At 45.0% G+C, this 14065-nt stretch overlaps 1 protein-coding gene across 3 annotated transcripts in view; it reads right to left on the reverse strand.

The window, feature by feature from the left end:
- Window positions 1-3687: 3687 nt before the first annotated feature.
- BBIP1 (BBSome interacting protein 1) overlaps window positions 3688-14065 on the reverse strand; it is a 45812-nt gene continuing 35434 nt past the window's right edge. For all 3 annotated transcript variants that reach the window (XM_086922780.1, XM_086922779.1, XM_086922781.1), the window contains one exon: window positions 3688-5640. In XM_086922780.1, the coding sequence (XP_086778906.1) occupies window positions 5471-5640 (170 nt within the window). In that variant the 3' untranslated portion in view covers window positions 3688-5470. The remainder of the gene's footprint in view (window positions 5641-14065) is intronic.

Below are 14065 nucleotides of genomic sequence, written 5' to 3' on the forward strand. Positions count from 1 at the left end.
CTGATCTCAACAATTACCGTCCCATCACCAATATCCCCACTCTCGCCAAACTGCTGGAAAAATGCGCACAACTACAATTGACTAAACACATTGAGCAATTCGATCTCCTCAACCCTCACCAGTCAGGCTTCCGAGCAGGACACAGCACAGAAACTGCTGTGACTCACATAATTGATGACGCACTTCAAATGCTAGACCAAAACGACACCTGCCTCCTCATCCTTCTTGATCTCTCCTCAGCATTCGACACCGTTAAACATGAGAATCTACTAGAACTACTAAACACAAGAATGGGCCTATCTGGAACTGTCCTCAAGTGGTTCACTTCCTTTCTTCACAACAAGTCGCAGAAATTCAAGAGCAACAACCGGATGTCCTCGCCAATACCTGTAACGCTAGGCGCCCCCCAAGGATCCTCTCTATCCCCAACTTTGTTCAACCTAGTCATGGAACCTCTCACCACCTTGCTACAAGCATCCAATGTACACTTCCACATGTACGCCGATGACACCCAACTTTACCTCAAATTACAATCACCCAATGACACCCTGCTCCTGAACTCAACAATCAGATACACCCAATCCTGGCTTGCCGACAATCACCTCAAACTCAATGCTCTGAAAACAGAGTTCCTTCTGATCTCACCCCCAGCGAAGATATCCACCACTCAACATAGGCTTAAACTCCTAACCGCACTCAATGTCCAACCCACCATCGTGGACTCAGCAAAATCTTTAGGCATAACACTCGACACCAATCTCAGCATGCAGCAACATATCAGCAAGGCAACAAAGGGAGCGAACTTCCAGATCAATACTCTGAGGAAACTTAAACCCTACCTCCCAGCCAAAGACTTCCAAACTGCAGTACAAGCACTAGTCATCCCACGAATTGAACATGGCAGCACCGCCCTCTGCGGACTCCCCCTAACTACAACCGCACCACTAAAAGCGTCTCTAAATGCTGCAGCGAGACTCATCACTGGGTCAAAAAAGCACTCCCACATTACCCCTGACTTGAAATCCCTGAATTGGCTGCCTTTTGAAGCCAGAATACATCTGAAAATCGCCTGCATGACACACAAAGCGGTACACCTAAACTCACCCGGCTACCTTGCTCAGAAACTGACAATCTCTGGGGGAATTAGAAACACGAGAGGCACAAACAACCTTCTGCTGAAACCTCGAAGATTCCGGAAGGAAAAAACATACAAGCGCTCCTTCTCGGGAATGGCGCCTAGAATTTGGAACTCACTCCCTCCCGAAACCAGGCTTATCTCCTCCACTACACTCTTTAACAAAGAAGTAAAAGCTATCCTCATGGCTAAATACACTTGAACTACTTTCTCGAACCCTATTAACACCCTGCACCGAGCTGAACTACATGTTTGACCCCTTGACTTATTTGTTTGAGTTGTCTTATTATTCACATGATTGGCTTTGCATTAATTTATTTGTACTATTTGTACTGTGTGATATATTGATTCACTTGTCTGACTATGTTCCCTCATGTACCTTTCTATGTAAAGCGCTCTGATATCTGCAAAGATCTTGTTCGCGCTATATAAAACTTTTAAAATAAATAAATTGACATTTTGGATGGTCGAGCAGCTCCGCAAGTCCTGAAATGCAGATATTTGCAATGGTTTGCTTCTATTTTTTTTGTAAGTATGGCTCGACAACGGAGCTGTCTGGACATCAGTTGTTACAAATTCTTTCAAATATACGATGGCTGATCTTTGGCTCCACTAACAAGAGTTGTTTTCCCAGACCCCACGCTACGGGCTCTTAGGTGCATCATGCTACTCCTATGGAGCCGTCAGCATTGTAATACTTAAGGGAGTAATGTACATCTCAAATGTACACTAAATCATCACACTTTGATTCCTTATTTCATAACTCCATTTATACAGAAAGCAATTGTTTTTGTTTGTTTCATTGCAACAAGATTTTATTGAATTTTTTAGTCATGGCTCAAACGGCAAGCCAGACTTATTGGAATTGCCAATGCTTGTTTCTTTCTGCTAAAATGGTACACTCACACTCCACTCTGGGCTATTGTAGAACTAGCCTGTTTGTGCAAAGGTTTCACATTTTCATGGCAGGGTTTGTGAGGGCTATTCTATGTTGTATTAGCATACAGTCAAATTGCCAATCTAATACTCCACTATGTGCTATTGTAGAACTAGCCAGTTTGTGCCCTGGTTTGACTTTTTCATGGCAGTGGTGGGTGGATGGGCGTTTGGGGGTGGGTTTTCTATGTTGTATTAGCATACAGTCAAATTGCCCAATCCAATACTGCTCCTGTGTTCATCAATGAGTATTTTAACTTTGTGTCCAATCGATAATTCTCTTTCACAGGGGTAAATTAACATCTTATTGAAGTTTGTGTATTTTTCTCCATGGTGTGTTCAAATCTAGATAGAAACTCTTACAGCCAAGTAGGTTTACTCGCTTCACACATCCCACATGGTTAGTACAATATGCAGAAAAGCTGTGTGCTATCTACAGTGCCAGTTTATCTGCTTGTCATTTGATTATGGATTGCCTCTTGGTGATTTCTGGCTGCTCTTTTAATGAACTTATGATGGTAGGATGCGTTTCCTTGTATTAAATGAAGGGAACACATTTTTTCTAATTCACACAAAAAGCACAGGTGATTTAACAAGCAATCTCATTAAAGCCTTTCTTTTGTAAAGAGCTCAAGTTGTCTCTTTTCAAGCGAGAGTCTTGCTCTTTCTGTGCGCTCTGGTACGTTTGGTTTTGCTTTTCCCATTATAGATGAAGGACTACAAGAACCATAATGCACTGGAATAATGTAATATGGACTCATTACCACCTTGGCTGCTAGGAGGTTTTCCCCTCCTGTGCTGAAAATGCTTGAATACTATAGAATCATGACAAGGTCAACTCGTCATAAACACAGCGCAGGTAACGCCCATGACGAGCTGACCTTGTCATGAGCATGGAAGGGGTTTAAGAACGGTGTGTGTTGTGTAAAGGTGTAATGAAGGTTGTCTAGTCGACTTAGTGACGCATAATCCATAATTTGCAATATGTTAGTTAGGAATATTTGAGTTTTCTAAACGGTAGCCCCGCCAACATATGACTGTATAGTAGCATTGATTTCATTAGCTTTTCAAGTCTCCGGAATAGGGTTTTCCCATCAAGTAACACAAGTTGTCAGTGATACTCAAACATGCGGAGTCCTGTTGATAAGGGGAGAGTGCATGAGATTTTATTAGTAATGTGATCGTGTCTGGTGACCTTCCTGGAATTATTGTTGGTAGAGAAGTCCTAATGTGGTCACAGGTCACAATACAGCCAATTTTTTGCTGCTGGGGAATTCTTACTGCTAAAAGAATCACTCTGCTAAGGAACTACTTTTACGCCTCTGGGAGCATTTCTGCTATGGCTGGATGACATCTTTCTGCTTGGATCAATGACACAGAAGACTTGGAAATATCACACGTTGGTCCAATGTAAACAGGAACATTTTACACATAAACAGACTAGAAACTGGGCAGTCCTTGAAAATCACCCTAAGGAGCAGTACTAAAGTGTACTTACACTGACTGAGGGCACTGCTGGGGTAAGTAAGCTACTACACCTTTAAGCATTTCGTCTAGCGTACACAAAGCTTCAAATAAAACTTTTTTTTTTAAAGTAAAGCAAACACATACAAAACTATCAGTTAAAAATCTATCCGATTTATTTTTAACTTTACAAGCAAGACCACTCATGATCACGGACAAAAATTGATCTTTGCCCCACGAGGAGGGAAACACTTTATATGTGGAATGAAGGAAAAAAGGCTGATTGTTAAATTACATTTTAAATACATTTGAATGAGCCAATGCATTAAGAAAGGACAACTTTTTCAAAGCAGTCCGAGATACATGGGTAAACAAAACATCTGTGAAGGAAATTCTGGACATGAAAAACTTGCACTGTAGTATGTACATTTTAGTGACATGTGGAAATTGGAAGTGTAAGCTAAAGAGCTTGAAAAACAAATTGGCAAAACAGAAAAGTAAATTAAACAAACGTTTCAATAACGATCTTATTGAGCATTATTTAAATAATTACATCGAGATTATATCAATCCATGCGTGTCTGTTGGTGAGTAAACTCTCTTAATTGGGCTCCAATTTCAAAGTACGCTGTCAATTTGTACAACTAAAAATGAAAATCAAGAGGCCAGGGTCTGTCCAAATGCATGTTAAATAAAAGTTTTAATGAATTATAAAACACAGATTAAATAAGAGATAATACATCAACATTTTTAATTTAAACAACTAGGATAGTGAAACCATTTTAATTAAAACATTTGAATGAGGGGGGTAGCTTGTGAGCTACCAACAGCTCTCCAGCTACCTTTAAGTGGCTCTTCTATGTGCAGGCTGGTCAACTACATATGAAGCTTATGCTCGGGGGAAATAATATATGTATACCAACATTGAAAAGCATGTCTCCGGAGCTGATAAGCTGAAGTGTGGCGAAAAATGGTTGATTTTTCAAAATCGACTTAAAGCAGATATTAGAGTTTTAAAAAATGTAAACCGTGTTGAGAAGATTTATTACTAATATTATTAACTTTGTGCCAGGGGAAATGCATCTATGTCTGTTATGTATACAATACAAATGTCTGTTATGTATACAATAATGTATTACCCATGTAGAGGAATTCCACATTGAAAGAGCGTGTTTACAATACTACAAGCAACCTTGCCTGATACACTGAAGTGATCACTGCTGATAATCTTTGCCTACGGTGGCAACTAATGTCAATCTGTCTGACGTGGTGGCTGTTACATCTCTAATATTATTTGTAACTCGAGAGGATATTCACTGAACATAAGAATCTCTTATTACAGAAAAAGTTGGAAAGCAAGGCTAAAATATTAGTGGAATCTCAAAAGATAAGGATACATTTTAATCCTCTAACCAACCTTCTTTTTTCACTGACTAATTTATAGTTGAACGTGTTTAGCTTCATTTTAATTAGCTCAACAGCTCTGTATCCTCTACAAACATATGAAACTCTTTAATTGTGATATGCAGCATTTTTTGATCTTATGTGCAATATACATTTTCGCTGGGAATGTATATTTTTGAGCCTCATTGTACGTTGCCCGTTACATTGGAAGCGGTATATACTGGGTGCATTAGAAACTACCAATTGAGAGTTCTGCACCCACTAATACTCTATGTTTTTCCCCCACGAAGCTCTGAAGGAATGTTCACAACCTAGCACAAATTCGGTCAGGTTCTGATGAAAAATCCGCAGAGAAAATAATGCAGCACTAGAGCACCAGTAACCTCAAATTATGTGCATTACCGGCAAACGTATAATCAGTGGAGTCGCATTTCTGCTTGCAGATAAAAAGTGCTTGCACAACATTCAAGCGTCTAAAAACCTGATACCACACAGCTGTCCGATTTCATAACAGATGTTTAAAATTCAGAACCTATTGCTGAGTGAGCTGCAGCTGTTCTCTTTGAGCCAATTCTTGTTGACGAATGGTTTCCTGAGCTTCTCGTTGCATTTTCTCCAGTTTTTCTAGCGTGACCGATTTTAAGGGAAGTAGTTTGGGTTTACACAGCACCATGGCTGGCACGTCCTCCACACACAGCTGCCCTGGAGTTCGAAGAAAACACAATAAAACATTATTACCAGATGGAACGTATAAACTTTCCATGTACGTACCTCAACTTGAAATAGTTGACAAAAAGGTAAATGAGCTGTTTCATTGTGGGACTAGTAGTTAAATTCAAAGTAAAGATCTGAACATCTGAAACCTGGATGTTCTATTATCATTATCTTATGCAGCCTCAATCACAAAGCGAATGCTCCTCCAACACAACCCATTAAACAACACGGTTCCCAACCATTCATCACAGTTCCAAGATGCCAAGTATTTAACAATCACTAAACTCGCAACAGCACTCAGTATCCAACAATGGCTATTATTCCCGCTGTATCTATCCTTCGCCTTACAGAACATACCATGTACAGCACCACTGCCAAATAGAATAAGTGCCGACACCTCAGAACCACATTCATAAATTCACACCAATTTTCCTAGCCGTGCATTTAGGATAAATTAACTTAAACATACCACACTTAGACATGCACAAGGTTGCAACGAAGCCACAATAATCGACTGATGGCCTCTATTAGCAAAACAATCTCCTCAGGCTATGTAATGGATAACCTTTCAAAAATTAGCATAGCATAACAAAAGGTAAAGTCTTTCAGCATACACATAGTAAAATACAAAGATCCGTAAAGGGATGGGACAAATCTTACACATAATAAAATACAAGGCTCTGTAAAGGGATGGGACAAATCTTGATCACCCCTCTACCCAATAAGAATGTTACTAAACAGTAAATTAGGGGGGAGGCGTGGCCAAGCTGCCGACCAAGATTGCTGCGTAGCTCTGCAACTCTGCTGGCATCCCCACCCTCCTGGGCACATACTGACCCCTTTCTTGCCATCTTCGTGGTACAGCCACATAATCCGACTAAAACAACACCAGGGAGTGGATTGATATGATGAAAAAGGCGAGAGCACTGTAATACTTGCTAGAACGCACATCTGCACCATTGTGGCCTGCCAGAGGCCTGGTCCGTCTAACAAACGATCGAGTGAGGAGGCGCCAACAACGCTCTCTCCTGGAACTATGCCACATGGTCGGGCTGCCCTGGAGGAGGTGGCGGCTCAGGGACTGGAGGACCAAGACCCTTAGAGGAGCAGGCTTCGGGCGGACCGGGCCTGCTGCTGCTAGGGAGCCCGGAGGCCTGCAGTGTGAGAGGACAGCTAGGGAACACGACTGCAGAGTGAGGGGATGGAGTCCTCTGAAGGAGCTGCAAGTGTACGGGAGGAATTGTGCGGCTCGCCGAGGAAGCCGTAGAGCAGAGGTCTTCAATCTGTGGGGCGCGACCCCCAGGGGGGTCGTGGAGTCCTGGGAAGGGGGTCGCAGATTCTGCCAGAGTGCAGTTCCTGGCGTCGGGCTGATCGAGGGTGCTCAAGGCGGAGGCCGCCTAATTCACACCGAGGTGTGAAAAACATCAAAGCCTCGTTAACCACTAAAGGTCTTTTAAAGACCTGTGATAGTACTCTGGTGTGCTTTTGTGTGTGTCCAAGCTGTTTCAGCCAGGCTGACATACAGGAGCTGGGGGGGGACGGGGGGGGGGGGGGGGCAGGGGAGGAGGCTGTAGCCCTTTGAGTTCAATGGACTTAGCTGAGGGTTTATTTTTACCTTTAACGTTTTATATAGCGCTAGTTTAACCTGTAGGTATCAGAGCGCTTTACAAATACACAGTAAACAGCAGAAGGACATTACAATCATATAATTGGTTCAAGTCCCACGAGCCCTCATACCTGGCGCCTGTGCAGTAGAAATGTGGCTGAGAGTCTGTTCTTCATGGTGAGATGTTTTCACAGCCGGCGAACACCCCCCCCCCCCCCCCCCCCCCCCAAGCAGGGAGGCACAGAGATGCCCTCCCATGAGAGAGGAAGACGAAGCAGAGATACTGACCCCCCATGAGAGAGGCACAGACAAGGTGGGTGAATGAATGATGGGTGGATGGATGGATGGATGAAAGGACGGACGGATGAAGGATGGATGGATGAAAGGGTGGATGGCGGTATGGATGGACGGATGGTAAGATGAAAGGGTGGACAGATGTGTGAAAAGGTGGGTGGATGAATGATGAGTGGATGGATGTAAAGATGAAAGGGTGGATAGATGGATGAAGGATGGATGTTGGATGGATGAAAGGGTGGATGGAAGGATGAAAGGGTAGATGGATGAGGGATGGATGTATGGATGGATAAAAGGTTGCATGGATGAATGATGGATGGATTTGTGAAAAGGTGGGTGGATGAGTGATGGGAGAATGGACGGATGTAAGGGTGGATGGATGAAGGATGGATGGAAGGATGGAAGGATGAAAGTGTGGATGGATGGATGAAGGATGGATGTATGGATGGATAAAAGGTTGCATGGATGAATGATGGATGCATGGATGGATGTGTGAAAAGGTGGGGGATGAATGATGGATGGGTGGGTGGATGGATGGATGGATGAAAGGGTGGCTGGATGAAGGATGGATGTATAGATGAAAGGGTGGGTGGATATATGGATGGAATAATGAAAGGGTGGATGGATTAATGAAAGGCTGGATGGATGAAGGATGGATGTATGGATGGAAGGATGAAAGGGTAGATGGATGAAGGATGAATGTATGGATGGATGGATAAAAGGTTGCATGGATGAATGATGGATGGATGTGTGAAAAGGTGGGGGATGAATGATGGATGGGTGGGTGGATGGATGGATGAAAGGGTGGGTGGATGAAGGATGGATGTATGGATGAAAGGGTGGATGGATATATGGATGGAATAATGAAAGGGATGAAGAATGGATGTATGGATGGAAGGATGAAAGGGTGGATGGATGAAGGATGGATGTATGGGTAGATGGATAAAAGGTTGCATGGATGAATGATGGATGGATGTGTGAAAAGGTGGGTGGAAGAATGATGGATGGACGGGTGGATGGGTAAAGGATGGCTGTATGGATGGAAGGATGAAAGGGTGGATGGATGACGGATGTATAGATGGATAAAAGGTTGCATGGATGAATGATGGATGGATGGATGTGTGAAAAGGTGGGTGTGTGGATGGACGGGTGGATAGGTAAAGGATGGATGTATCGATGGAAGGATGAAAGGGTGGATGGATGAAGGATGGATGTGTGGAAGTGTTGGTGGATGAATGATGGATGGATGGATGGATGGATGTGATGAGGTCTAACAGGCGCATTTATGGTTGTCGATAGTTGTTTATGATGAGGAGTACCAGTTTCTAGAATCTTTTGTCGGAAGGGGGTCCTTACGCCTAAAAAGGTTTTACAAGGGGGTCTCGGCATCAAAAAGTTTGAAGACCTCTGCCGTAGAGGAACCGCACCACAGACAAAAAACATAGGCCGAGGTAAGACTGGCCTGTGCTCTTCCCGGAGGCCCCGCAGTGACAATGAGAGTGGGTGAGCCAGGTAACGGGCAGCGACGGGCCTGCTTGCTTTTGGCTATCTGCGCCTCGCCTTCCCCCCTCCCAATACATTAGCCCTGCATTGTGCCTGCGGCCTGAGCCGGCGAGTTCACAGCCGCGATCAAGTGGGATAGGCCCCGAAACTTGGACACCACAGACCATCAATGTTATTGCATGGGGCCGTCATTACTCCAGATGCCACAGCCTGGTCGCACTCCTCAGTCCCCCAGTGGTATCCTGGGTCCCGCCACTTAGTATCTCTGAAGACATGAGGTGGCCGGCGTACACCGCTCCCTGCATGCGCTTGTCGGCGGTGTCTGCTTTCTTTTGGGTGCTCTCCCCCGAGCCTGCGGCGCTGGTGCCCAGTCAGAAAGCCGGTGATCTCACTATTACCTGACTGGCACATACTCCCCAATGTTGGGCTGCGCCTGCCGGGCTGGAATGGTGGGGACTCTGGACCAGCTGCAAACAACATATGCTCTTCTGCGGAGACCACGGTCTCGCTTATCTTCACCGGCACGGCGTGTCGCAGAGGGCCCTATCCCCGTCAGTCCCACTGTTGCTCCACATGGTGACACCCCTTTTGAAGATGTTGCTGTAGATACACACACCACTCTTCATAAGCCTCTTCCTTTTTATCAGCCACTCATTCGTGGTTTTTAACACACTGCACCTTATGAGTATGTTTCAATTCCCATACTTATTGTTGTGTGCTATTTTAATGACCAAGCATTTGATACCTACATGTGTGGATACAGGACATTACGATACATTTGCTTTCTGTTGTCTTCCTTTAGGTCTCAACTTTTGGAGCAGGACCGGCTGGCCTGCCCTGTTACTTCCAAAGGAAGGTAGTATAGCCCCTTCCTATGTGTAGAACTTCATTTAGGTCCTGACGAATGGCATAGATTAGCATAAAACATGTCGACCACAACCACAGGCAGTAGATATGCCACTGGACCATAGTACCAGTGTGTATCTCCCCCTCACTATTTTTACAAAGGTGGGCAACCACACCATTCAAATTTAGCAGTGGTCTACCTAACCTTTTTTAAACTTTTTCACATTTCCCTACGTATACACTACTTTTAGTACCCTCATACCCGCATGCAACAAATGGCAGGAACAAAAGATCTCCGATAAAGAGCCCCTTCGCGGGTGCCCGTCAGACATTGCAGCGCCAGTCTGACGAGGAGCAGAACCCAGATGAGTAAGCATGACACCTAGCTCGCTGGGTGTGTGAGGGTTTTAGTTCCGAAAGGGGCATTCCCCCTTCTTGCCCTTTTCTCCTTCCCTTTGCTTAGTCCTTTTAATATTCCCTTTTTCCTTGGGGAACGGTGTACCCCTCTTTGTCTTGAGTCTGTAGATACACTCTCATCTTTCATTGCAACACTACCTACAGTTCTTCGGGTAGTCTGACCCGGACCTCCACTGAACCCTGTCCTAGGCCGAGCTTATGGTTTGCGGAGACCCTAAACAGCGCCAACTGACTTTTGACAAAACCACCGAACAACATCTCGGAGCCAACGATGGGAGGGGGTGTGCCTAATGCCTCTATGGCACAGATGCCAATTTGGCTGAATTATGATCGGGGTTCAGAGCCATGGATAGCCGCTTTGACACCTTAGACAAACGGAAGGACGCAATGGGCGAGCGTCTAGATCAACATGAAAGGAACCTCAACATTGTTGAAGGCAGGATCTCAGACCTGGAGGATGGAGAGGCACAGACGGCCAAAAAGCTGGACTGTCTGGAAAAAGTCATGAAAACAATTTCTTTGAAGAGTAGAGACTTGGAGGCCAGAAGCAGGCGAAAACAATATCTGTTTATTGGGAATACCCGAATGCACGAACACTGGTCGCCTAGATCGATTTGTTGAGAGACTATTGAAGGAACTGTTTGGTAAAGACTCCTTCAAGTCTTCCTTCATGGTCGAGATGGCCCAACGCTCTCTTGGACCGTGACCAAATCCGGGGTGCCCAGCAAGACCGCTTATTGCCCACATGTTGAATTTCAGAGACCGTGGTACAGCCTTACGGTTGGTAAGGGAGAATGGCCGGTTCAACTGGCAGGGGTACTCCGTATCTCAATTTCTTGACTCACAGGCATCAAGCCACGCTCTGTAATCTGGGATGATCTACCCTGCTCGACAGTGGGTGGAGGTTCATGGCAAGCTGCGCCTATTTGATAATCCAACAGATATACACGACTTATGTCAACAATACTCTGAGGAGCGATCCTCATCGTGGCACGGATAGCCCGGAGGCTCGCCGTCAGACATCCACTCAAGTTCTAGGGCAGATATCTTTTGTACTGTCTGACATACTAATTCATGGTGAAGACACTCCTGTGTATAGACTGCGACTGGTCATAGGAGTATACTGAACGTCCACTATTGGCTGGGTCTACAATACTTGCTATACTATAATGTTCTTTTCCTGCTATTGCTACAAGAAGTTGGGACCCAATGTTGCATTGACACCCCTTTTGTGTGGTACACGCATAAGCAGATATGATACCGCTTTCTGTTGTGAGGGATAATGTCTTTCTTATTTCTGCTGGGGTGGGGTTTTCCCCGGGGTAAAGAGAAAAGGGATGGGTGGGGGTAGGGGACAATGTTGTTTGTTGGGAATGTCTGTACGGATACCATTCACAGATAGTACCGTACCACCTACCACAACCACATATACAGTTACACTTATCACATAATGACGACATTCAATAAGGTACACCCCTCTGCTGACATCACTTTAGTAACATGGAACATTCTGGGGCTTAATAATCAGCACAAGGAAAAACAGGTAAACACCCTAAGGTACAATATCTGCAACAACACCAGGCAGACATCGCTTTCTTGCAGGAGAGGCACCCTCCCAAGTCATCGCCCACTTTCGCATCCACATTGGTCAACACAGCTTCTTCTCCAGTTAATGTTCATATGCCAGGGTAGAGTCTATACTGATACATAAACGATTGCCATTCCAGCGGTCTCAGCTCTACACTGACACAGAGGGAAGGTACCTATTGGTAACAGGACAGCAACTGGGGCCCCGCATGATATTAGTAAATGTTACGCTCCAAACGCTGACAGCCTGGACTTTTACCTACACCGCAGGCAAATACTGATATGGTCGAAGCAAACCATATATGTATGGGGGACTTCAACATATTACTCAGTCCTGCACTGGATAGCACCACACATGTTCCGTACACTAAGCCCCGCGCAAGGCGTACTCTACAGGAACTTTGTGATGCATATACACTAATGGACGCCTGGCGCCAGCAAAACCCTCTCCAACCTGCATACACATATCTCTATGCAACATAACACATGGACCCACCTTGACTACTAGCTGCTTACATCTACCCTCACCCCCTGGATGACCTCCATACTGCACCTTCTTCATACACTCTTCGACCACTCCCCTGTCATACTAAAGCTACACATCCCCATTGTGGGAGATGTCAAGAGACAGTGGAGATTCCCAGGGCAGGCATTTCAGGACAATTTACTCCATACGGAACTCTGTATTGCTATTGTAGAATATTTTGCAATCAACAAGGGAACCGTAAAATCTTGGGCCACCCTGTGGGAAGCCTTCAAGGCATATTTGAGGGATGGTTGCATTTCTAAAGACGCAGCACCCAGTCCCAAATTGAAGGGAAATTAGCTGCACTAGACCGGGCCCAGTCACTACAACAGTATCCATCTTATAGCCAACAATGTGCCTCCCTGCTGTCCGACATCAAGGAGTTGGCTGACAGGGCAGCCACTACTTGGGGAAATACGCAATGACCCGGTGATATGGGGAAGGGAAGAGACCGAGACGTACACGGACCAGGCTGTTGAGCCCCCCCCTGGCCAATCCTATATATCCGCCCTTTGACAGCATGCTTATCTCAGATGCTCTAGGCACACAGAATGAAATACGTGCATACTATACCGATCTCTATACTTCCTGGGTGTCAAAGGATACTGCTGATAGAACTCAAGACCTGGAGGAAGTGGCAATGGCATGGCTTACCACCACACATTAGCAGTTCTTTGCTGAGCCGTTCACGGTGGAAGAAATAAAACAGACAATAGACTCCATGAACGGCTCAAAAGCGCCGGACCTAGATGGATTCACTGGAATCTTTTACAAAATATACAAACACCGGCTTGCCCCTCACCTTTTGGAATTATACAGGGAGGCCTTATAACATGGTATACTCCCGCCCTACTCTTCGGGAAGCGGAGATTTTTCTACTCCTTAAACCTGGGACGGACCTGCAACACTGTGAATTTAATCAGTCACTTTCTTTGCTGAATCTCGAGAATAAAATATTAGCGAAAATGATAGTGACCAGTCTTTCACTCTTCCTGGGGCAAATCATATCACCTGCCCAGTCGTGATTTGTCCGGCATTGGTTGACAGCTTTGAACAAGCGCTCACTTTTAGCGGTATTACACAGAATGGATCATTTAGTAGCAGCCGTAGCTGCATTCTTAAGATGCTGAAAAAGCATTCGACTTGCTTGAATTGCCTTTTTTGTATGACTCATTATGAAAATTGGGGCTCCCCCATGGCTTTACCTCCCTTATTAAACTGCTATATAAGCAGACCACAGCTCGCATTCGCCAGAACAGAACGATAACTGCAGCGCATCCTTTATCGCGTGGAACCAGACAGGGGTGCCCTCTATCACCAGTTATTCATCATAGCTCTAGATCCTTTGATACGTCATTTACAAATGAACCGTCTTCATAGGGGCCTGCAATTTAAACCTGGACCACTTTTCGTCACGATGTATGAGGAAAATATCATTCTTGTACACAACATTCAAATGTCAATCTGACACTGAGCCTTCGGAGATAATTCAGTACGAAGCCCTGTCAGGCCTGCATAAAAATTGGGGCAAGTCCGACCTCTACCCCCCACATGGCGGCGGCGACGAATCCTGTAGGCAACAAATTTCCGCCTGCTGTAGTATGACATCTCTACAAAGTATTTGGGGATACATA

This window comes from Lissotriton vulgaris, chromosome 5 (genome assembly GCF_964263255.1).
Source record: "Lissotriton vulgaris chromosome 5, aLisVul1.2, whole genome shotgun sequence".
Classification (NCBI taxonomy): domain Eukaryota; kingdom Metazoa; phylum Chordata; class Amphibia; order Caudata; family Salamandridae; genus Lissotriton; species Lissotriton vulgaris.